Source organism: Mobula hypostoma, chromosome 2 (genome assembly GCF_963921235.1).
Source record: "Mobula hypostoma chromosome 2, sMobHyp1.1, whole genome shotgun sequence".
NCBI classification, from domain to species: domain Eukaryota; kingdom Metazoa; phylum Chordata; class Chondrichthyes; order Myliobatiformes; family Myliobatidae; genus Mobula; species Mobula hypostoma.
The window spans coordinates 29,446,118-29,473,201 of NC_086098.1; the positions used below are offsets into that span (position 1 = coordinate 29,446,118).

General features: G+C 36.5%; 1 protein-coding gene across 1 annotated transcript in view; it reads right to left on the reverse strand.

Moving 5' to 3' along the window:
* Positions 1-3,882: 3,882 nt before the first annotated feature.
* The window catches only part of LOC134338765 (syntaxin-7-like), a 50,683-nt gene continuing 27,481 nt past the window's right edge, over positions 3,883-27,084 (reverse strand). Inside the window, exons 6-10 of the mRNA XM_063034814.1 lie at positions 24,211-24,260; positions 20,742-20,835; positions 16,988-17,060; positions 9,018-9,100; positions 3,883-8,192 (exon numbers count right to left, since the gene is read on the reverse strand). Coding sequence (XP_062890884.1) covers positions 8,097-8,192; positions 9,018-9,100; positions 16,988-17,060; positions 20,742-20,835; positions 24,211-24,260 — 396 coding nt within the window. The 3' untranslated portion in view covers positions 3,883-8,096. The remainder of the gene's footprint in view (positions 8,193-9,017; positions 9,101-16,987; positions 17,061-20,741; positions 20,836-24,210; positions 24,261-27,084) is intronic.

The window sequence follows — 27,084 nt, forward strand, 5'->3', positions numbered from 1 at the left end:
TCAAAGGAGTTTCACGAAAATGATTCCAGGGTTGAAAGGTTTACCATACGAAGAGTTTCTGATGGCTCTGGGCCTGTTTTCACTAGAAATCAGAAGAAAGGCGTGACTGCATTGAAACCTATTGAATGGTGAAAGTCCTTGACAGCGTAGATGTGGAGAAGATGTTTCTTATGGTGGGAGAGTCTAACACCAGAGGACACAGCTTCAGAATAGAGGGGCATCCTTTTAGAATGGAAATGAGGAGGAATTTCTTTAGCCAAAGAATCTGTGGAATTCATTGCCACAGGCAGCTGCGGAGGCTAAGTTTTTATGTATGTTTAAGGCAGAGGTTGATAGATTCTTGATCGATTAGGGCATGAAGTGATAGAGAGAGAAGGCAGGAGATGAGGGCTGAGAGGAAAATTGGATGAGCCATAACGAAATGGTGGAGCAGACTTGATGGGCCCAATGTCCTAATTCTGCTTCTGTAGCTGATGGTAGTCAGAACTATCTGAAAAATTACTGTTCCCAAAATACTCTCACTGAAGCTCTGATTACCTGTCCATGCACATTTCCCAACCCAGGTCTAATATGGCTCATCCTCTGGTAGGACAATCAAGAATTCCTCATGGATGTACCTACCAATTCTACCCTATCTAAGCCTATGGCATTAAAGAGCACTCAATCAAAACTGGGGAAACACCCACTACAATTGCTCTGTTGTGTTATAAATACAAGGGATTCTGCAAAAGCTGGAAATCTTGTGCAACACATGCAAAACACCAGAGGAACTCAGCACCAGTCAAGGGGAGGAAACAGTTAATATTTTGCAGTGAGACCTTTTATCAGGACCTAGTTTCTTTTAAACATTTCAATGCATCAGAATGAGAATCAGAAGCAGAATTAGGTTTATTATCACCGCCATGTGATTTGTAATTTGTAAACTTAGCAGCAGCAGTTCAATGCAATACATAATCTAGTGGAGAGAAAAAAAATTATAATAATAAATAAAGCATAATAATAAGTAAATCAATTATGTATAATGAATAGATTTTAAAAAAACATGCAAAAACAGAAATACGGTATATTAAAAAAAGTGAGCTGGTGTCCAAAGCTTCAATGTCCATTTAGGAATCGGATAGCAGAGGGGAAGAAGCTGTTCCTGAATTGCTGAGTGTGTGCCTTCAGGCTTCTGTACTTCCTACCTGATGGTAACAGTGAGAAAAAGGCATGCACTGGGTGCTGGAGGTCCTTAATAATGGACACTGCTCCCTAAAGATGTCCTGGGTACTTTGTAGGATAGTGCCCAAGATGGAGCTGACTAGATTTACAACCCTCTGCAGCGTCTTTCGATGCTGTGCAGTAGCCCCTCTATACCAGACAGTGATGCAGCCTGTCAGAATGCTCTCCACAGTACAACTATACAAGTTTTTGAGTGTATTTGTCGACATGCCAAATCTCTTCAAACTCCTAATAAAATATAGCCACTGTCTTGCCTTCTTCATAACTACATCGATATGTTGGGATCAGGTTAGATCCTTAGAGATCTTGACACCCAGGAACTTGAAGCTGCTCACTCTCTTCACTTCTGATCCCTCTATGAGGGATTGGTACATGTTCCTTCATCTTTCCCTTCCTGAAGTCCACAATCAGCTCTTTCATCTTACTGACGTTGAGTGCCAGGTTGTTGCTGCGGCACCATTCCACTAGTTGGCATATCTCACTCCTGTACACCTCTCATCACTACCTGAGATTCTACCAACAATGGTTGTATCATCAATAAATTTATAGATGGTATTTGAGCTATGCCTAGCCACACAGTCATGTCATATAGAGAGTAGAGCAATGGGCTACGCACACACCTCTGAGGTGCACCAGTGTTGATCATCAGCAAGGAGGATATGTTATCATCAATCTGCACAGACTGCGGTTTTCCAGTTAGGAAGTCCAGGATCCAATTGCAGAGGTAGGCACAGAGGTCCAGGTTCTGCAACTTATTTCTTTCTCTACATCATACATCTGCTGCCAAAGTCCATTCCATAGCCAACTCCTGACTGTCCACATATCTGTTCCTCTATCCCCGGCTGGCTAATGGGAGGGCTACAGTATAACCTGAATACATTGATTCTGTCTTCCTTATTCTCGAGCATTTCAACTGGTATCATGAGTTTTAATTTCCTGGGAAAAATGAAATACAAAGGGAAAGACAAACTACCCTAATCCCAACCCTAATTCTAACTCTGATTTATCTACTTAAAGCTGAGATCAGGACTTCCAATGGTAAGTAAAGAAACCAAAATAGTATCTTACTATCACAGGATGTCACATACTTAAAAGTACTGTCACCATTACATATGTAAAACTAGCTGTAAAAAAGTGAATTAATGATCAGTTCTCCTGTCTGGTGTGTTAATAACAAATAGTGCATCCATTTCTGTTACTATTACACATTTGATTAAAATGAAAACAAAATAACAGATGACATATTTCTTTCTCTACATCATACATCTGCTGTTATAGCCACCTCCTGACTTAATCATTCCAATTAGTCTATTTTTCATCTTGTGTAGTTTAACATCACAACAAACAACAGTTATCCATATATCCTGCACAGGGTTCCACTCATCCATTATTCTTGTTGATCCATACTATATATATTTCTTATGAACATCTGCAATTTTACAATTTCATTCTCTAATCAGTAGTGCTCAGCATCAGTGTTCCTCCAGTTCTGGCCATTGAAACTACTAACTCCTTTTGCCTTCCTCTGTTGGTCCTCATTTAGGCCCTGCACATCTCATTCTTTTCTCTGATTTTGAATTTGTCTTAAAACTCTGATCAAGCTTTGCCATCCATCCTTGCACCTCTTTTAGCCCCGGGTCTAATTTTAGCAGAGTTATAAACTTAGTTAGGTCCACCATGAGCACCAGCCTCCATTGTATGCAGGACATCTTCAAGGAGCGGTGCCTCAAAAATGTGGCATTCATCATTAAGACTCTTATTCTTCTCACAAAGGAGGTACAGAAGCCTGAAAGCACACGTTCAACAACTCAGGAACCGCTTCTTCTTCTCTACTATCTGATTTCTGCATGGACATTGAACCTATGAACACTACCTGAATACTTTTAAAATTTCTATTCTTGCTGTTATTTAACTATTTGATATACATAGTTACTGCAGTTCAGTTTTTTTCCTCTGCTATGTATTGCATTGTACTGCTGCCACAAGGTTAACAAATTTCATGACATACACCAGTGATATTAAACCTTATTTCTGATGCTTATACTGTGTCAAAGGAAGACATCAATACAGCCTAATTATTGTATTTTTGAGATGTGTGCAAAGTGTAACATTTTAATGACACCAAAAGTAGTCAACTGCTCAGCGAGTTTCAACTATTCTGCAAAAGCATCAAAAATTAAAAAGCCCTTAGTTTTGTTCTGAACTGAGGGAACATGTGGGCAGAACAGTATGACAGCATTTTTATTGGCTTATTCTATTTTTAAGCTGGGGGCTGGCTGTGTTTCCTCAATGACTCAGAACAATTAAAGGTGTATCTTTTAACACCTCCAGTGTTTTCCCTCAGAAAATTAACTTTGTCCCATTGCAGTTGCTGGTGAAATTTCTGATCTCCCCCTCCCCCTCTCAAATCTCTTACTAGCTCTTCTTTCAGTTAGTCCTGACGAAGGGTCGCGGCCCAAAACGTCGACTGTACCTCTTCCTAGAGATGCTGCTTGGTCTGCTGCGTTCACCAGCAACTTTTATGTGTGTTGCTTGAAATTCCAGCACCTGCAGATTTCCTCGTGTTTGTCCTATTAGGTCGTTCATGCTCAGAAAGACCTTCGCATTTTACCCATGACTCAAGATGAACTCAAACACACAGAATTATGAACTTTACTCGACAACTTCAGAAATACATAATTACCAAAACAATTTCTTCACAACCGGTATTTTAAAACATTTTTATATTACATTGAAAGATGGAAAGTCTAAAAGGATGTTTTTATGCATTATTTCAATTCCTTACATATACAAGCTTTACTATTAGAGTGAAATATGGCCTCACAATGGAAAACCAAAGTCTGGGTATTTATCAAACAAACAGCTAGTACTAAAACCCTAATCACTACTGTTTACCGAAAGTACTACGATCATTTTGAGCTTTGTTCTAATTGTTTTCTTGTAAAAATCATGTATGATTTGCATTTTCTTTGTGAAAGTTGCTTATACAATACTATGTGCCAGTGTTGCTCTGCAAATCTTTTATTGCGCCTCTGCATACATGTACTTGTGCATATGACAGTAAACGGAGTGGAAAAACAAAGATTAATTTATACAGATGAAAAGTTAACAACTTGTATTTTGGTTAAAATTCTGGTTAGAATTTAATAAACAATTGTCATGGATTCTTTTAATCATAGCTATAATCTTTCCATGTATTATTTTATAGCTTACTGTACATCAAAATGCTTAATTAGCTTTTAACTCATTATTACATTGCTGAGATGCTGTGCCCAATATCAATCTGCGCTTTCTCTGCAGAGAATTGCATTTACCATGCAAGGTGGTCAGAAATCCATTTATCCCTCCAAATATAGTCTTTTATCAGAGCAAAATTTGAGTTCCATTTAATACTATGGAGGTAAGAATTTCATCTAATATTACAAGTCAATGACAGTTGCTTTTAGGCTTGCTTTGAAAATGACCAAATATTATCAGAAGTCCAGATGAACGTTTGCAATTGGCAAAACTGGAAACCTATTTTCTCAATCTAGAAAATCTAAAGATATGGAATCTTTTGTTCATTTCCCTTTAATAACCTTTTACACCATCAAAAGCTGCCTTCTTGGGTAGAGATTTAAACTGTCTCCCTGCTTTGGTTGATGAGACATCTGTATTTTCTTAGTAACTTTTTAACAGAAGATATTTCAAACAATAATGATGAAAAAATTCTGCATACACCCTGCATTATTTTACTTAAGATATAGTAACTAAATATTCAGCAGGGAAGCAATCTCACGTTTGTGACAGACAAGTACTTCCAATAATTTAAAATATGATCTATCATTTAAAATAAAATATGCATTTAAAAATAGCTGAATGCAATCTCAATAATGTAACAAAGTTAGCAGATAATGAAAACCTATGGTGTCATGTTGGGTTTCCACCAGGAAACCTATACACTCAGAATGTGATTTCTGCAAATGGATAAGATTTCAAGAAACTGTATGGGGTGGATGCTCATTGCTCCAAGACTGCTGGTTACCTGCTCTTGGGCCAAGGATTTCATGCTCTCTCTGTTAAAAGTCAAAGCAGATCAAAAGAGTTGCCAGCTAGGGCACTGCACGTGCACTTGCACCTGTCCCCATACATATTATGGCTCACTAATGTGAAGTTACCATCACAGCACTTACCAAAAGTTGGAAAGAAAATTACTTTCAAGGAGTAATTCAAAATATTTAACAATTGAAAAATTTCACTCATCTTTTTTGCAGTGATTCATTTGAATGGGATTGCTATATTTGAGTTTGTTTCACTCTCATGTGGACTCAGTGGACAGACTTTGCAGCTGAGCAAATGGAAGTTTGTGCCATCAGCATGATGGGGTTTAAAGCCAAGGCAGAGATGAACACCAGTGGGAAAACTTAATTCTGGTATGCATAACACACAGTGCTGGAGGAACTCAGTAGGTTAGGCTAAATCTATCATTCTGGATTTCCAACATCGTACTGGCTATTCAACATCTTACAGTTATTGACTAGTTTGTACTTGACAGGATCTCATTCACTTTTCTACCCACAGGTTATTGCAGAAGGTTATCCAGTTTGATACTTATTGCTTCACATTAATGGAAAGTAAGAGCTGGCAAAACAAGTATTGATCAAACACGAGGAAATCTGCAGATACTGGAATTTCAAGCAACTTTCAAATCTCTTACCATCTCTATTATATCTATTATATGGCAGGATACTTGGTAGTGTGGAGGAGCAGAGAGATCTCGGGGTACATGTCCACAGATCCCTGAAAGTTGCCTCACAGGTGGATAGGGTAGTTAAAAAAGCTTATGGTGTGTTAGCTTTCATAAGTCGAGGGATAGAGTTTAAGAGTCGTGATGTAATAATGCAGCTCTATAAAACTCTGGTTAGGCCACACTTGGAGTACTGTGTCCAGTTCTGGTCGCCTCACTATAGGAAGGATGTGGAAGCATTGGAAAGGGTACAAAGGAGATTTACCAGAATGCTGCCTGGTTTAGAGAGTATGCATTATGATCAGAGATTAAGGGAGCTAGGGCTTTACTCTTTGGAGAGGAGGATGAGAGGAGACATGATAGAGGTGTACAAGATAATAAGAGGAATAGATAGAGTGGATAGCCAGCGCCTCTTCCCCAGGGTACCACTGCTCAATACAAGAGGACATGGCTTTAAGGTAAGGGGTGGGAAGTTCAAGGGGGATATTAGAGGAAGGCTTTTTACTCAGAGAGTGGTTGGTGCGTGGAATGCACTGCCTGAGTCAGTGGGGGAGGCAGATACACTCGTGAAGTTTAAGAGACTACTAGACAGATATATGGAGGAATTTAAGGTTGGCGGTTATATGGGAGGCAGGGTTTGAGGGTCAGCACAACATTGTGGGCTGAAGGGCCTGTAATGTGCTGTACTATTCTATGTTCTTCTTCCAGTTAGCCCTGACGAAGGGTCTCAGCCCTAAACGTCGACTGTACCTCTTCCTATAGATGCTGCCTGGCCTGCTGCGTTCACCAGCAGTTTTTAAGTATTGATTAACATCAAATTAGTTCATGGGAAACCTTTTTAAGCAACTGCAGTTCATCTGGTGAAGATAGTCCACAATGCTTTTAATTTTGTGTACGGACTTGAGGATTTAAAAGCATACTGCTCCTTTAACACTGATGAAACAATAGAATATTTCCAAGATAGTGTGTGTGACATGGAGAAAACATACAAGTAGTGGTATTCACTGCACTGCTCCCTTGGTCCCACTTGTGATTGGTGTTTCAAGTCCAGAGGTCTGCTAAAGGCCTTAACAAATAATTGAGGTTAATTTTATAAATCATTCACATTGCAGCTATATATCTACAGAAGTGAGAGTAAATGTATTGGATAGAAAATAAAGTCTCAATTACTTTGGCATTGAGCATGAAGTGTCAACAGAGGTGCACTCAACAAGGCAAATGCACAGCAGTTCATTGCAATTGATTATTCAAATTAGTGTATTTGTACAGATTTGAAAGATTACATAATTCTTTCGTGACTTCAATATTCCTCAATTGCCACCTTGTATAAAGTTGTTTAACAGCGTCAGGAACACAATTTATATAGAAAAAGTTTATTTAAGCAGCATTTAGATTGCTATACCAGTCTAATTTTAAATGCAAATTTGCAAAACTATGTGGACGCATTGAAGTTATGCTATCTTGAGTGTATTAAAATGTTTAATACATCCCTTGGAATACAAATATAGTCCATTCTGTATTGTTCATTAAGATAAAACACAAAACAAAGGAGTGTAATCTGGTACAAAGTCAGACTGGTTCTATTCAGTGCAAATATTGCAAAAACAGGATAATGGCAAGTTAACTTCCAGTACGAAATCAGTAGGTACACAGTTGATGAAAACTAGATGCATTATTACTTCATTTAATAACTCATTTGGACAACCACAAAATCAAGGCTGTCAAAAAGCATTAAAGTGGCATCACTCTAACAGAAAATTGAAGAGTCCATTCGGCACTGGTCCAAGTACACTTAGGCCTAATGGAATGCCTTTTGCACATTAATAAGGTCAAACTAAAATAAATTTACAATTATCAGCAGATCCTAGCAGTTAATTTAGTTAAGTTATGGCAACATGGCAGATAAAAGATTCCATACAATGTTTGGCCTGAGCATTAAAGAAATAAACCATTCTACATTATTTAAATAATGGCATCCAAATTAATGAAGCATGGCAGTTTCAATTATAAAATAGATTTGATTACATTGCTAGAAAGCACACTTCAATTTCTAAATGTGTTTGAATAAAGTATTTACCATCTGTAAATAAACTCTGATGTTTAATGCTAACCAGAATTTGGGTGCAATATTATGCTTGATCTTCAGACTTCATCTTGATGCTACTACCCAGATAATGAGTCCAACCACCACAGCAAGGATTAGCAATACGATGATTAAGATGCATATTTTTTTACGAGATTTGCGCTATGGGAAATAAAAAAAAGGTTAATTTCTAATAACATTGAAAGCAATAAAACGAAAGGTTCACGTAGAAATTAAAGCTTGTAACAGAGGACCTAATATAATGGCATGCAATCAAGTGACAGGCTAACCAAAAACAGAAGGTATTTATTTTCTGAACAAGTAGAGCTGGGGCATTGACATTTTAATTATTTATATACATGACTTGGATGAAGGGACCAAGGGTCTGGTTGCTAAATTTGCTGATAACACAAATGTACTCTGGGTTAAAAATCAAGTTCTTAAGAGTACATATATTTATATATATCTATATATACTAAAGGAATATAAATGGGTTAAGTGAGGGGGAAAAGTTTTGGTAATGTCTTAAGGGAAAAGGCTGTGCTTGTGTTCACTGGAATTTGATGAGCAAGAGACAACGTGACTGAAGCATGCAAGATCCCAAAAGGTCTTGATAGAGTAAATGAGAGAATCAGAAGTAGAGCCCCATTTAAAAATATGCGATCAATTTAAGAAAGATGAGGTAGTAGTATGTGTTGGGCTAAAATTAAATAATTTATGATCTTATTTAGCAACACCCAAAGTGCTCCCTAATTCACATGTGTATTACTAAATGAAAACTCAGATTCAACAGTAGTGGGCCTTGTGTGCAAGAGAAATAAAGCAGTGTGCATTTAATTTAGCATAATGCAGGCCAGAAGTTCAGCAAAAGAATACTTTGATGTGAATTAGATCTAAAAACAGCCAAAAGCCCAAGTTCAAATTCATTCTCAAATTTGAGAATGCATCTTGCCACATAATCTATATGCAATTCAGAAGAGATCTTACTTGATATTCAGCTGCCCTACTAAGCTGTTGGTTTGCTTGTTGTACGTGTACTTCAGCAGTTTCCACATTGGCTTCTATGCTATCTGCAGAAAAAATATAATAAATCATTAAAACTAAAAATAACAAATTTTCATACATTCAGAAAAATAACCCACACTAACTTCTCAAATTATCCTGTCATTGCAGTACATTTGATAGCATTTGTTACTCTTCACAGTGCAATCACTTGTGAATAAATTCAAGAATCAATAGGAGTGTAGTTATAATGCATATACAGAAATAATTGAGTGTTAAGTATTAATCAGACATCTTGCTGCCTCTTTACAACCTTGTATTTTACCATTACACACCAAGCACATTCCTTTGGCAAGCAGGTAGGCTTGAAACTTGGGAATGTTTAGGATGTTATATTGCTGACAACTGTATTTAAAGCTGTTTTAATTTCATATAGTTGCACCATATAATTGCACTGTAATTAATGGACTTCAATACCAGGTTATAAATTATGGAAAGATCCATCTGAAAATACGTGCCTTTCATGACTTCATTGAATTTTTCAATTTCCAGGGGGACTCCGCCTACTGCCCAATGCAGTGACACACATTTTGTGTGGCTGCGATTAATTCTTCCTTTTCCCCAGTTTAAACTTTGAATTGTTAACTTTTATTTGTCGGATCTTAGAGGGGAATAGTTGTTATTATGTCACAAGCTTTAAGAAGTGGAAAGCAGCTTCCTGAATCCAGCAATGGAAAGGGGAAAACTTTAAAAGGAACATCAGAGGAGATGCCTGTTTGGGCTGAGCGTTTAGAACATTCACTGATGGTTCTCGACAGGAAAATAGACAACAACACGGTAAAACTTAATGCTACCTCTTCTGAGATGAAGTCATTACAAGAGAGTTTTCAATTTGTGCAGGAAAATATTATTTCCTTGAATTCTGATCTTAAAGAGACGAAGCGTCAGATAGCGGGTATTTCAGCCCACTTGGAAAAGTCTCAACATAAGATTATCAATTTGGAAGCAAGATCTTGTAGGAATAATATTCGAATTGTTGGATTGAAGGAAGGATCTGAGAGTGGGGAATTATTGGACTATTTTGCTAATTTGTTTCAATCTTTGTTTCCGGATATTTTACCTCAACCTCCGGAAACAGTGCAGAGAATTTTCACTTCGAAATCTCAGGATCCGAATAAACCAAGGTCAGTTTTGGTCTGCTTTCCTCGTTTCAAAGTTAAAAACCAAATCATGAAATATGCAAGGAAACAGAGTTTTTAAATTCAATGGTTCTGAGATTTGTTTTTATGAAGATTATCCACGGGAAGCTATGGACCTGCAGTCTAAATTCGCTCCAACCATGAAGATAGGAATAATCCCTTATCATAGGCTATCATTTTGCTATCCAGCCCGATTAAAATTATTTCCCAAAGATTCGACTCCACGTGTTTTTCTGGACCCCAAAGCGGCAATGGACTATGTTAACTCTATTTTGGTTGCAGCCAAGGTTTGAATTGTTTTAGGTCTGCTGAATAATTGTTACTTCGGAAAGAAACAAGCTTTGAAGATTTTTGATTTGCTTGAGACGTCCTCTGATCGATGGACCATTTAAAGAAGATGTGAACTTTTTCATGTGACTGATGAATGACTTTCCCAAAATCTGTTTGGTTTACTGAGCAAATTAACACAGCGGACAGATTGTTAACCGGTTTGATTATTTGTTTCTATCCTTTTTTTTTTAATTAAGTGATAGTTTTCATAGTTCTTAAGGACTTTTTCTTATATATACACATAGTTGGGAGTGCTTAGTAGATAGATATTTAGTTTTATTTCTAAAAACAGATTTTCATTGGGTGTGTAAGTTAAATGGAAAATGGTGTTGATTTTTCTTTGTTAGAGATTACATAGGCATTCTTCTCTTTGTTTAATTTTACTGTTTTTGTGTTTTTGGAAATTGTCTCTACATTCCCCAGCTTATTTTTAAGGATTAAGTATAAACAATTTTTTTTTCTTCTGCAGGGCTTTCCTATTTTAGGGCTGTGTGTTTTTGTTTTGTTACTGGGGGAAGAATTAGGGAAAGCTTTTAAAATCATCATTATAAAATGGGCAGCTCGCGCAGTCTCCCTTCTTTTTTTACTTCTATGGGGACGCATTTCGGCTTTTTTCTTTTGCCGAATTTCGGGTCTTTCGGGGTGGTGGGAGGACTGGGGTTAGTTTTGAGTTATAAGATTAATTGTAGGATTAATTCTAGTTTTCTTTATTGTATTTTTTCCCCATTACAGAGTTCTGGATGGAGCATGTGTGTTTTCTATATGGTTATACTTATCACCACCAGTTTTGATTAGCCCGTGCTGGTATGCGCATATTTATGTGTTAAATAAAATAAAAATTTTTTGTGGTAGCTAAACAGATAAACGTTATAAGTTGGAATGAACGTGGTTGGAATCATCCTATTAAGAGAAAGAAGACTTTTAAAATCATTAATCGATTCCAACCTGATATAATTTTTGTTCAAGAAACGCATATCAAAACGGGCGATCAAAATAGATTTTTTTTTAAATGTGGAAGGGCCTTCAATTTCACGCTACTTGTCAAAATAAAACAAAGAGAGTATCTATTTTTATTAAATCTAATATTTTATTTATCCAAGAAGACATTGTGTCAGATATTAATGGTAGATTTTTAATTGTTAAAGGAACAATTTGTAATAGAAAAATTGTCCTGGTTAATTTATATGGACCTAATGTAGACGATCCTTCTTTTTTAAAAATGTTGCTGGTGAACGCAGCAGGCCAAGCAGCATCTATAGGAAGAGGCGCAGTCGACGTTTCAGGCCGAGACCCTTCGTCAGGACTAACTGAAGGAAGTTGACGAAGGGTCTCGGCCTGAAACGTCGACTGCGCCTCTTCCTATAGATGCTGCTTGGCCTGCTGCGTTCACCAGCAACTTTGATGTGTGTTGCTTGAATTTCCAGCATCTGCAGAATTCCTGTTGTTTGTTTTTAAAAATGTATTTGCTTTATTGATGGATTTAAATGAGTATATGTTGTTGTTATGGGTGGTGATTTGAACTGTTGTTTAAACCTTGGATTGACAAGAGTGCAACCAATCAGCAGCTTCCGAGTTGTTCTGCATCACTTATTAACTCTTTTTTTAAATTGATTATGGCCTGGTTGAAATTCGGAGACATTTACATCCTAATGACAGAGATTATTCTTCTTTTTCCACATGTACACAAAAAGTATTTGAGAATCGATTATTTTATAGCCGATCTCTGGCTTCTGTCTAAAGTCCAGAAATGTGAATATGATGCTATCGTTTTCTCAGATCATGCGCCCTTAAGCTTAGTTTTTGAATTGAATGATGTCATTATTGCAAATTTGCCTTGGTGTTTTCCAGAAAATTTATTACAAAGTTCGGACTTTGTCAAATTTATTGAGACTCAGATAAAAGATTTTTTTCTTTTTAATAATAAGGGAGATGTGTCCAAATTGATTATATTGGATACATTTAAAGCGTATTTGCGAGGTCAGATAATCTCCTATTTAGCTAAGCTTAAGAAACAGACAAAAACAGAGTTAGATAAGATTTCAAAACAAATTAAAGACTTGGATAATATTTATGCAATCTCTCCTAACACTGATTTATTTAAACAAAGGGTTGAACTCCAATCACAATATAATTTACTATTAACTTATCCTATTGAAAGAAATTTGCTTAAATTGAAAAGTCAATTTTATGTGTTTGGAGATAAAAATAATAAGCTACTAGCATCTCAATTAAAAGCAGCTAGAGCCAAAAGACAAATTTTAAAAATTCGTAAGGGAGACAGTAGTTTAGCATGTAATTATGAAGACATTAATAAAATTTTTCAAGATTTTTACATTGAACTTTATAAATCTCAGTTTCCAGTTGATTCTTCTAAAATGAATGCCCTTTTACGAAAGATCTATTTTTCTCGAATTTCTGTTGAAGATCAACAAACTCTTGATGCTCCTATTACTGAAAACAAAATCCAGAAAGCTATTTTTTCAATACAATCTGGTAAAGCTCCTGGACTGGATGGTTATTCTGTAGGATTTTATAAAAAATTTGAAAAATTGCTTTCTCCATATATGTTAGAAATGCATAAAGATTCTTTTTTGATAGGAGAGTTACCTCCCACATTTTATGAAGCTTCTATTTCTTTAATTCTCAAGGAAGATAAAGACCTTACTGACTGTCTTCATATAGGCCTATTTCATTATTAAATATGGATGCTAAAATTCTTTCAGAAATAATGGCGAATCGGCTAGAGAATATTCTAGCTAAAATTATCTCTCGGGGCCAAATAGGTTTCGTAACGGGCTGTTATTCCTTCTCTAATGTTCGGAGACTGTTAAATATTATATATTCATCCTTTTGTAAGACTCCCCAATGTGTTGTCTCTCTCGATGCTGAAAAGGCATTTGACAGAGTTGAACGGAAATATTTATTTAACATTTTAGAGAAATTCAGCTTTGGTATTAATTTTAATAAGTGGATCAGAATGATATATAAAAGCCCTATTGCTACTGTTATTACCAATAATTACAGATCTCCTTTTTCTCAGCTTTCGCGGGGTATGAGACAAGGTTGTCCGTTAAGTCCCTTGTTATTTAATTTGGTGCTGGAACCCTTGGCTATTGCACTTCGTGAAGCTAAAGACATCCATGGAATTTTCATAAATGGGACTATTCATAAGATCTCCCTTTATGCTGACGATCTCTTAGTTTATATTTTGAATCCTGAAAAATCCATTCCTAGTTTATTGAAACTATTAAACGAGTTCGGAAAGTTTTCAGGATATAAACTAAACCTTCAAAAAGTGAATTGTTTCCCCTAAATGATTCTGCTTCTATATATGATGACATTCCTTTTAGAGTTACTGACTCTTTTAAATATTTAGTAATATTATTATTACTACTAAAAATTATAAAGACCTTTATAAAGCTAATTTGCTTCCTTTAGTGGATTTTATGAAGCAATTATTTGGTAGATGGAATCCACTTACACTTTCGTTAGCCAGCCGAATTCATGCAGTTAAAATGATGATTTTACCAAAATTTTTTATATACATTTCAAAATATCCCTTTTTTTTTAAATCTACCATGTTTTTTGATCAGGTTGACTATTATTTTGTAGCGGTATGCTACACACAGCACTAGAATAACGACACGTAGTTGGTTAGTTGGAGTTGCAATAAAAAAGATTTATTCAAACTTCGCGGCCTCCTTTAAAGCCTTCCCGTCCTCGACCTCCCTGGGCGGGACTACTGTGGGGAATGCATATTCGCAGACCCTTTCCATGCGCGGGTTTTTCTCCCGCTGGTGAAGATGGCCTGGCGCCCTTTTTGGGGCCAGCCTCTCTGCTGGCGCACGCTGTTTTGTGAGCCGGTTCGTGTGCGCTGCAAAGTGGGTCGCCACAATTTCATCTTTTGTTTGGAATACTAAAATACCAAGAATTGGTAAATATTATTTACAAAAATTAAAAAGGATGGAGGTCTTGTTCTGCCTAATTTAAGAATGTATTTTTGGTCTGTTAATATATGTTATATGTGTTTTTGGTTATATTGGGCTGATAAAAATGAATGACCACCTTGGGTTGATTTGGAATTGAAAGCTGTGAAACAGTTTCACTTAATCTCGTTATTAGCAGCTTCTCTACCTGTACAACTGGCCAAAATTGCCAATTTAAATTTATATCCTGTGATTGAGCAGTCATTACAAATTTGGTTCCAGTTTCATAATTTTTTTAATCTTAAAAATTTAAACCTTTTAGTTTAATTTATCGAAATTATTAATTTAAACCTTCATTAAGTGATCCTACCTTTCTTCTTTGGAGGAATAAAGGAGTTTATTTCTTCATGGATCTGTTTCAAGATGGCCGATTGATGTCTTTTGAGAAATTAGTACTAAATACTCTCTCGTATTCACATTTCCTGCAAAATCTTCAGGTCAGACACTTCTTACAAGAATATTTAAGTAATTTTCCGTATATACAGGATTCTGACCTGTTAGACATTATTTTAAAAATGAACCCTTTTATTTGAAAGGTTTTATTGGGAAAATTTATAATTTATTGTTACAACAGCACAATTACCCTTCACTTAAGATTAACCAAGATTGGGAGAGAGAGCTTAACATGACCTGATAACAGAGGATTGGTTGCAGATTTTGAAGTTGGTTAACTCTTCTTCGATCTGTGCTAGTCACTCTTTAATTCAATTTAAAATTGTACATCGTTATTATTTGACAAAGGAGAGACTGTCTAAAATGTTTCCTAATGTTGATAGTCAATGTGACAGATGTAAAACTGAGATAGCTACATTGACACACGTTTTGGTCGTGTTCTGTATTGAAACATTTTTGGAAATCTATTTTTCTACAATTTCTAAAGTTTTAAACATTAATTTACAACCTAATAAATTGACAGTTTTGTTCGGTATAATCCCTCAACATATTCATGGCATTTCTCTATCAGACCAACATGTAATTGCATTCGTTACATTATCAGCCAGAAGGACTATTTTGTTGAAATGGAAAGATGCTTCTGCTCCTACTTTGGTAGAATGGTTCTCGCAGGTGATGCTATGCCTTAGTTTGGAGAAAATCAGAAGTCAAACTTTTGATCTTTGATTTGATTTCGAGAAAAGGTGAGGGTCTTTTGCCCATTATCATCATCTGATTTGAGTTAATTAATACGGTTTCCTTCCGATTTTTGTTTAAATGGATTTGAGTTGGCGGATTGATGTTTTTCTTTTATGGAAGCTTGTATGACGTACAACTCTGGGGTTGTGCTCCCAGTGGTGGGTTTTTTCAATTTTTTTTTAAATTAGTAGGGGTTCCCCCCCCCCCTTAGTAGGGGTCCTTTTTTTCCTCTCTTTTTTTTCTTTCAAAAGAAATTCTTAACACTACTTTTTCTTCTTATTGATATATTGCTTAGCTTTGTTAATCAGTTATTTGCTAATTTAATTCTTTATTGTACATTTTGACATATTGACTTAATTATCTTAATATATTTTTTGTTGATCTTTAATAATAATTAATAAAAAAAGATTTTAAAAATGAACATTTTTCAGTTTCCATCCCAACTTTGACCACGTCACTTTGCTCTTCTTGCACTTTCTTTTGAAGACTGTCCTTAATTTATCTTGGTTATTTTAAAGAGTTCCACCTCAAAAACTTTAAATGTCACAATCATTGATGTAAACTTTGATCCAAGGCGCTATTAATGCTCACAAAAATAAAAGTCTCGGGCTCAGTTCCTCAGACAATTCACCAGACTGCACCTGCCTCAGCTCTGACCAGAGCTCACTTTTCACTTCTGTTTTATTTAAATTTATTTGCTTCTCTGGTAACACTTCTCTCAAGCACTTAGCCCCATCAACCTGTCACCTCCCCTTGGTTCTACTTTCTATGAGTCAGACTCAGACCTTAACCTCCTTATTCATTCAGGAAACATAATAGTAAGACACAAGTTCACCATAAATGCAGCATTTTGACCAACAAGTAATGGTATGGGGCAACATCAACTAGTAGTCATTATTCTATATCATCTTAAACTATTTGCCACATACACAGAAGGATGAGGTTGCAGTAGTGTTACAATTTGCAAGACACATTTGCTACCAACTCATCTTACCTTGCCCTAAACTTTAAGCTTCTAAATTTTATACCTGTGAAGGGATATTTAGGTGCTTACTTAAATAGGTAAATGTTCACTCACATACAAGTTAGGAAAATAGTATATTTGGAAATAAAAAGATGGAAAAAATTACTTTTAACACAGGATAACAACTCCAGAAGGATCTCAAGATACCGATGTCATTGTCTTTTAAACAAAGCTTTTCACTCAAAGTAAAAAAAATTGCATTTAATTAACAGTCAACATAAATCCATATAAAACAGAACCCAAGACTGCACAATTGAGAATTTATTGGAATTCCAGGCTGCTTACCAACTAGATCTCCTTGTTCATGAATCATCATTCCCAAGTCTTTGAATATTTCATTAATATCCAAGATATCAGACTAAAAAGAATAGAATTGGTAAGTGTTTATGTCAGCATTTTTAAAATTGAGAAGTGTTTCAGTTATTTCTTCCATCAATGAGAATTCTATAAATTTCTACATCCAACTTTACAAAACCTTGGTTAAGCCGTATTTGGAGTAATGTGTGCATTTCTAGAGGCCACCCTGGAAGAAAGATGTGATTGCACTGAAGAGCATAGGGAAGATTCACCAGGACGTTGCCTTGGATTGGACGAGCTTAGTTTGACAGTGAGATTAGGAAAGAGGGCAAGAAATAGCCTGAGTATATTAAGGAGAAGCTAGATAAGGGAGCAAATTAAAATCTTTTTCCCATGATAGGGGTATCAAACTAAAGGAAGAAGTTTTAAAGGAGATCTGAAAGATGAGTGTTTCTTTAAAAAACAGATTGATATCTGGATCATACTGCCAGAGGTCCTGGTGGAATCCAATAAATTACTATGTTTAAGAAGCATTTAGACAGTCATTCAAACAGGCAAGTCATAAAAGGGTAGTCATAATGTGGGCAAATGGGATTTGTATGGATGGCCAAAATGTAAGTGGATTAAATGTGTTGTATGCAATACACCTATAACTCCAAGTATTTGAAACAAGTATAAGAGTGTTTCAACTGAAGCAAGAGATCTAGAAAGTAGAATGAAATAAGCATCCATCTTTGCACTTATCCAACAGGTGCAAAGCTCTTGATGGTATAAACAAGAACAAAGCCTTCAATCTGTAAAATGACTACAGCAACATGATTAAAAGCCATACAAACTGGTGAATTAGAAAAAAATGTAGTAAAAGAGTACACCTATTGAGATACCATTCACTGTAGCCCCAAGCTTTAAGGCTGTGATGCCTGTCTGGTGCCTGGATTAAAGGATCTCGTCAGACCTAAAGAGAAACTTGCGAGTGAGGCGATAGATTTTGATGCAATGATCCATACTGGAGTAAGAAAGGAGGTTCAACTAAAACGATTTGAGCAAGTAGGATCTAAATTAAAACATAGAACCACAGGTAATAATCAATGAATTACTATACAGACTATTTGTAAACTGGCATGATGTCAACTAGATCAGATTTGAATGTGTGGTTCTGGAACAGCGTGAAAGAAGTGAAATTAAATTTCTGTGGCAATAGCACCAGTTCCGGGGGAAAAAAAGATGTTGTGTTCTCTGAGAGTGGGTGTCAGTTAAATCAGCCGGGACAAGCATCTTGGCAAATCGAATAATTTGGGCTGTAAACAGGATTAAAGTTAAATGGCAAAATGTTAGGGGTGTGAGGACATATAGAAAGTTAAAGGATATGGCAACAGTTCAGGATAGTGCTGTGCACGTCGAAGCTGCACCCTCTCTAACATGCTGGTAGAGAGTGTTTTATTTGGGTTTTCTTTAGCGCTGGAAATGGTTACATCCCGACACGTGGGACAGAAGCAAGGTCGCATTGTGTATTTCACAGACCAGCAAATTCCGGTTGGCTCAGCGAACAGAGCGGCAGACACCCCTGCTGAAATCCGGAGGAAAACACACAGAGGGGGATCACAAAGCTGAGGAAAGAGGACTGGGTCGAGAAAACAGAGACTTTTGGAGAAGAGGAGTTTGGTGGGTAATACTATTCCACCTGACCGGAAGTGCACCGAGAGCGGTAAGTGGCGTGAAGGAGTGGGGTGCTTACTGATCTGGCTAACAACGGATGGTGCAATCCGGGGTATATTACGATCGAGGAACGTGTATGCAGACTGAATATTGAACTTTTTACTGCTGGACTTCAGCCACACTCCACCGTGATAACAACACTTGGCGGCATGGGAGGTCGTTCCTGCCTGTGGCCATCGAACGTGCAGCTCCTCCCGTGGAGGTTCAGACACCCTGAGCCAATAGACTGGTCCTGGACTTATTTTCCATCTGGCATAGTTTTGCATTTGTTGTTTGATTGTTGGGGGTTTTTTTGAATTGCTATATTTACGCTCTATTCTTGGTTGGTGCAGCTGTAACAAAACCAAATTTCCCTCAGGTTTAATAAAGTGTATCTACCTATCTATAGTGAAAAGTCAGTTTGGCAAGAATAGACAGCATTGAAATAATAAAACAGTGCAACAGTAAAAAGTATGGAAAATAGTAAAAAGGCAAAATTCAAAATGATCTGAAAGCGCATAGCATGAACAGCATAACAGATCAATTGATGGCATAAACAGAAATCAATAGGTATGACATGGTAGCCATTGAACAGGTATAATGATTACAAGGTAATCTAACCAAGGAACTGAATGTTGTTGCGGGCTTCTTGATATTTCAGAAACTCACAGGGGAAGTGGGGCAGCGCTAAAATAATCGAGGAAATCAGTACGATTGTGCGGTAGCTCAGATCAAGATGGAGAATCAGTTTCAAAAGGGAAAAGAAATAGCAAGTAAAGAAAGTCACAGTTGGAAGTCGTCTGCAGGGTAGAGTATAAAAGAGTAACAACTAACAGGCATGGTATTACAGTAATAACTGGTATCCTTATTTTAGTAGGCATATGGAAAAAATGGCCAAAGTGTACAGGAAATAGAAATTAAAAGGTAAAGCACTGGATAAAGTAATAGGAGACATTAAATAATAAATATTTTCATGATACTCAAATACACATTCCAAAAAACTAGAGACTTTGCAAGGAGGTTGTTCTTCAAGTGGTGAACTAAATAAATTAGAGATGATATCAAATTCAACAGAAGGGAACAGGAAGACATACAGTGTTATGATGATTTAAGCTAGGCCCAACCATGGAAAAATTTTAGAAATCAAAGGATGACCAAAATAATGAGAGAAACTGTCTTAAGGTAAAATAGCAATAAACATGTGAGTATAAGCATATGAAAGAAAAGGAAAAAAGTAACCAGTGGTCCTTCAGAAGACTGGGGAATTAATCAAAGGAAACAAAACAGCTGACACTTTGTAGAAATATTTTCTATTTACGTGATACAATAAAGATGTCCCATTATTAATAGAAAACCCAGAAGCACAAGGATAGAAGGATTATAGGCAAACTAATGAGACTGAAGGCTGACAAGTGCTCTGGAACTGATAGCCTACAGTACATTCTAGAAATGTGTATTTGCTTTGATTTCCTAGAATTCTCCTATGTAGAAAATAGTGTTAGACTAACTGATGTTTAGTTGCCTTATAGTTCTTATAAATTGTAGTGGAACATATTAACTGAAGATAGCTAATACCAATAATAACTGTTTTATGGTAGGGTAGCTTAACTACTTTTACTCAAATTGGTAGTACCTTTAAGCAGCAGGCAAACCAACATCTCCAATCCTGCTCCAATTGCATCTGGCATTTATGATTTCTTCAGTAATGGATATGGAAATTCAATGTCTCAAAAGGTCAGAGATTACTCTCTCAATGAAAGTTCAACGTATATGGAATAACTAACTAGTTTTTTTGATCCGCAGGTCACTGAAACAATCACTAATAATGAATCTTAACAAGTGCATCAATGTCATAGTATTAGCATACATAAAACTTGTACACTAGGTTTCAGTATTCTATAGGAATATCACACAATTCTCAGCATCAAAATATAACACTCCAAAGGGAGAATTACATACCAAATCCTCAAGAATGACAATTCATTAAAGATACATAAAATATTAGACATTTAATCAAGTAATATTCAATATACTGTAAATAATCTACCTCCAGTTGCTTAATAGCATTCTCTCTTTCTTTAATGAGCTCCAGGTCTTCTTCTGTAATCCCATCTTCTACTTGATCTTGAAACTGATTCGGACTGCATGAAATAAAATTGAAACCTAGTATTAATACATCAGCCATTTATTCCGCATTCTACCCTAGCAGAGACATTAACACTTTTCCTCATTTCCCATCCTTCGTTGCTGTGTTAAGGAAAGCTTGTTATCCCTAACTTCATCCAGCTCTGACACAAGGACATCAGCCTGAAATATTAAATGTACTTCTCTCCACAGGCGCTGGCACATTATATTGATCTTTGTTTTAATTCCTTTTGTATTCCCCCAAACATCCTTAGCATCTATGTCAACTGTTGCTCCTTCAGCTACAAAATTATAAAGCATCTCATTTAAAGACTGATAAAAATCAGTCAAATCCCAACGAATATTAAAACTCAAATTTTATAGTCCTTAGCCAAAGTGGGGAATAAATATTAAGCAATTTCTATAGTGGATTTAACATTTGATAATGTTTCTGCTGTCAAATGCAATTCTGGAGTGTCTTGGTGTGGTACAGTAGTTTGGATTGAATCATCAATTATTCTGAAGAATCTAGCAAGCCAGTCGTGAAAAAAATTTAAACGAAAAAAGTAAAAATTATAATTTAACCATTTAAAAACTTTTACAAAGTGCAAAGCAAGGAAACAAATATAAACAATTTTTGAAAAAAATAAATTGAAGAACAGAACTTCAATTGATGAAAAAGCAATCCATACAACTTTTGAACAAGCAGAGAAGAGAGCATTAGTAGGCACCCGTCAATCCCAGGGGATCATTGGTTTGCACCTCTGGTGCTGTGTCCTCTCCAGGGTGAGAAGGTTTGAAGAACTGGCTGTTGCCCATGCAGTGGGTTCCCCCTCTCAACGTCACTGATGCAGTCCAAGGGTAGGGCAAGTGGCCAATACAGCTTGGCACCAATGTCGTCGCAGAACGTTCCAGAGTGAAGTTGTAAACAACATCAAACTGCCTTAGGGATCCCGGCTCCGGATTTCTTCCTTGGGGCTTACTTCCGAAGCCTTTCACATGGGTGGGTATGGCCGCAAGGCAGCAAAGTTTAAAATCAGAGTTTTCCTTCTCCTAGGTGGGCTGCCATCCAAGGCTGACAAGCCCCACATGCCCGAAAGCATCAATACTTGGAAATTATTAATTTTGGCTTACGACACCATTAAAACTCAATTAAACTTAATTTTTAAAAAATATGACTTCATTATATAATTTTATTGCTTTAAACAAAGAAGTTTAAAATATCCAAAAAAAAGTTTTGTAAATATTGACGCACCGATTTTATATAAAGGCTGCAAAGCTTTCAACCTATTATGGTTAAATAACCAGCAGCCTTTATCAGTTACTAGGTGTCAGCGTGAGGTTTTCAACAATGATGAGGACAAGGTAAAGTTTGTACATTTCCACATAATAGAACTTTTAGTAGCTAAGTATATAATATTATGCTAAATTGAAAAATGGTTTGGACAAGTGATACTATTCATTATAAACAGTACTTGAGTTAATTATTGTTACTGAACATGCATGGGAGATAACTGAGCATCCTCTGAAACTGCCTTGAGGTTGCAGTGCTGGTACTAACCAGTTGACACTACTTTTCCCTTAGTCTCCTCATTCATGTGCCTGTAGGTCTTCCTTATTGCCACCTCCATTCCCCAAAGCCTAAGGTCATATTCTCCCCAGTACTTCTACAACCACAGTAAGAGCTGTAGTCTGGCTCTGTGTAATGTGAGCTAGAAATATAATAATAATATTTTATTGTGGTGGAGGCGGATATAATAGGGTCTTTTAAGAGGCTTCCGGATAGGTAGAAGGAGCTTAGAAAAATACAGGGCTATGGGTAACCCTAGGTAATTTCTAAAGTACATGCTTGGCTCAGCATTGTGGGCTGAAGGGCCTGTATTATGCTGTAGGTTTTCCATGTTTCTATTAAGTAGGAATTAATGACATCGCTTTTTAGTTGTATAGATTTAACTCAATGAGTAAACTCCTGAAGTTGCTGTCAGATTTCCACTATAATGGCGACAGGTGATTTCTTCAGTTATATTATTCCCATTAAAGATTTCAAGCCTAAATATCAATACAGTCAATGTAAATGCTCTATATCAACAGGAATGCCAAGTCTGAGTCTTGCTTCAAGGCTCATATACAAAAACCTACAATGTGTGCCTAATAAGTGATTTCAAGCTGTACTGGGTCAAATGGACACCATATTTATAAACGCAAACACGAGGAAATCTGCAGATGCTGGTGGAACACAGCAGGCCAGGCAGCATCTATAGGAAGTAGTACAGTCAACGTTACAGGCCGAGACCATATTTATAAAGGTGAGCAATCTAAATTGAAATTTAAGCAAAACTTTAAAATTCTATACATGAAAGGCAAACTATTTCTTTTAATCTCAACAATTTCTGTCAAGATACTTCTGTCAAGATACATTAAAATTGAAATCGTAGCAAAAAGACCCCTTACAAATATGTAAAACCTACCATCTTATGCAGACATTTTTCAGTGTAAAGCAATAAGCTGGCCAAAAACTCTACATTAGTAATACTGCTTTCAACATTTTACAGTTAGTGGTCATCACTTGAATTAAATCAATATGCTTGGATTGATAACTGCAGGGGTCCCCAACCTTTTTTGCACTGCAGACCGGTTTAATATTGACAATATTCTTGTGGACCGGCCGACCGGGGGGTGTTCAAGTAGGGTTAAACTCACCTCAACATGTCTTTTACAGTTAGGGTTGCCAACTTTCTTACTCCCAAATAAGGGACAAAAGTAGCAGTCAAATCCTGGGACACTTTACCCCAGGAAAGACTACCATGACCATGAAGCCTTGCGCGGGCACCCGTGTGCACATGCGTGTCGTGTGCGATGTGCGCATGCGCGCACGTGCTGATTTTTTTCCCCACAAATGGGTTTTGCCTTCATCTTCCTGACTATACTGTACATACATTACTTCTACTTTATATAGGCTGTGTATTTATCATATCATTCCTGCTTTTACTATATGTTAGTGTTATTTATTTTCAGTTTTACGTGTTATTTGGTATGATTTGTTAGGTTATTTTTTGGGTCTGGGAATGCTCAAAAAATGTTCCCATATAAATTAATGGTAATTGCTTCTTCGCTTCACACCATTTCAGCACGAAAGGTTTCATAGGAACGCTCTGCCTTAGCGGGGGAAATACAGAACAAACCAATTTATCCCAATATACGGGATGTCCTGGCAAATACGGGTCAGTTGGAAACCCTATGTTCAAGTTCAACAGTGCATGACAGGGAATGAGGAAAAGTGCAGCTACTCATATCATTTCCTCGCAGCCCAATAGCACATGCTTTGCAGCCCGGTGGTTGAGGACCGCTGGATTACTGTAAGAAAATATTGTGCAACTAAACCTACTATTTACCTTTCAAGAGACAGCAGAGCTTCTCCTTTCTGGCTATCAGGCACACCTGTCTGAAAGAGAATTAAAGGTTAATATATGGTGGGGGGGGGGAAGAGAAGGTGATAACAATCTTACGCAACAAAATATGTAAACTATGCTTTGTACTGAGATATATCCATACAGAAAATGTTTCATTTAAGTAATCCATCTCTTTCATGCATCTACGATTTTAATTTATTCTAACTATTCCCAAATCAAAGAAACAAAAACATAAAAATGTTTTCTTTCCAGATAATGTTTCTAATATGTATTTTTTTTTAAAAAGTCGAATGAAATCTAGTGAATAAATAGGCTAAGTGAATGGGCAAAGATCTAGCAAATGCAGTATAATAGAGGAAAATATGAAATTTTCCATTTTGTAGGATTTTTTTTAAATGGTGGAAAAATAAACAGCTCTAAAATGCAGAGGGACCTGGGTTATCTGTGTGACCCATGAATGGCTAATACCAATAAAATATTACAAAATCCAATGAATGTTATATTTACTCTGAGCAGATTGAATACAAAACTAAGCAGATTATTTTTCAATTATATATGGACATTAGCAACAACACATCTGCAGTAATCTCCTTATTTATGGAAAATTTTCAATTTATTGGAAGCTGTTTAGGGACCGCATTATAGACAAATAGAGTGGACAGGTAATTTCTGAGGCCAGGTTGGCTGAGCTAGGGTTACATTCACTGGAGTTTAGAAGAATGACTGAAACCTACAAGATCCTGTAGGTATCTTGACAGGGCTGATGTGCAGAGGATGTTTCTTCTTGTGGAAGAATCTAGAACTAGGGTCATTATTTAAAATTAAGGAATCACTTATTTAAGACAAAGAGAAATGGGGAAAAAAAAAGTTGTACCTCTTTGGAGCTTTTTTCCCTAAAGCAGTGAAATCAATCTTGAATATAAGGCAGGGGTGCACAGGCTCTTGATAAGTATGGGGTGGGGGAATTGGTGGGAGGTATCCTTCCCATAGGGAGTTTGAATGTAGAGTTAAGGTTAGAATTAAATCAGTCCTAAATTTTTTAATAGTAATGCCTTCTCAAATGTCCTATTTTTGCACCTAATAATTATATTAATTAAAAGTAGGAAGTCTCAGGTGTGAAGGACCACTAACACTGTGGGTGATGCAGTATATAATAATCACATCCCTTGATTCCCTAACTCATCCTTGTGTATGCTGCACCACTCCCATTCAGTGCTATAAAGAACTCAAATTGATTCCAAATCTTATGTCATTCATCATTAACTCAGTATAAAGTTATCTCCATGTCCATGACAATTTCTGTTTCTATATGATCTGCCTTATCAAATATCTTAGGATCTAATGGTTTTCAGTTTTAACAGGTATCAAAACAGAAGGTCAAGTGATCATTATTTCTGTTTCCAGGCCAGTTTCTTCCATGAATGTTGCCAGTTGTTTTTCTTATAAATCTGCACAACCTCTCAAGAAATGTTTTCTCAGCTTCTATTCCATCTGGCATGCTTCAATTGTCAGTAACAAGTTCTTGGAAATAACCTGAAACTCGCTAACACAGAAGTAAAATACTGCAGATGGTGCAAATTTTTAATTAAAAACATAAAAATGCTAAGAAGGCTTGGCAGATCAGGTACATTTGAACTTGAAACATCAGTGGCCTGTTGAACATATCCAATATTTTCTGTCTTTGTTTTTGAAGCAAACTATTCAGGTTAGGCCGATCTCCAACATTCTGATAAGCACTTCTTCAATCAAGTCAGTAGTACATGAACCAAAAGTTCATCTTTTCTCAGTTAGCAAATGAGGGTACATATTCTCCTGCTCAGATTTTCATACATTTTAATCGGGGACTATTAATCTTAGCCTATGACAGCACAATCACAAACTTATAATTCTACAAATTAGATGTTTCACTTGATATTAACCGAGATCAAAGATAGAGAAAGCAGAAACATCTAATACTGACTAGAGTGTCATTAATTCAAGGTAAATTTATCAAAGTATATATGTTATCATATGCTAACTTGAGATTAATTTTTTGTAGGCATTTCAGAAAAGAATTTTACAGAAAATTATAAAGGCTGATAAATTACCAATGAGCAAAGGGCAACAAACTGACTGTAAGTAAAAATAATACCAAAAACATAAGTTGTAAAGAATTGTAAAGATTATAAAAGTTCAGGGATGTGATGAGTGAAGTGATGGTTGTCAGATAATGGTAGTAATGAGAAAAGAGCATGGCCTGGACAGTGGGGACGTTGATGATGGATGCTCTTACTTGCAGCAGTGCTCAATGCGCATATACTAAACAGTAGGGAGGGCTTTGCCTGTAATTCCAACCACTGTTCCTGGGCGCTTCCACAACAGGCTGTGATGCAACCAGTTAGCTTACTTTCAACTGTTCATCTATGGAAATTAGTCAAAGTTCTTAGTGACGTGCTGAATCTACACAAAATTCTGAGGCACAGTACTGCCTTCATTGCGATGGCACTTACAGTGTATGCTGATCATAGGAGAGATCCTCTGATATATTAATGCAAAAAGAATTTAAAGTTACTGACCTTCTCCACCTCTATTACCCTTATAAGGATAGGTCATCAAAGCTTCTTCCTCCTGTGCTGGGTAACAAGCTCTTTGGTTTTAATGATGTTGAGTGAAAGGCAGTTGCTGTGGCACCACTCAAACCATATATTCAATTTCTCTCCTATTCATCACCTTTGATTCAGCCAACAATGGTTTAGACAAACTTAAGTATGGCATTCGAGTTGTACTTGGCCACAAAAATCACAAGTAAAAAGTCAGTAGAACAGGGGGATAAGCACATAGCCTTCGTACATTTATGCTGATGGTGATTGTGGAGGA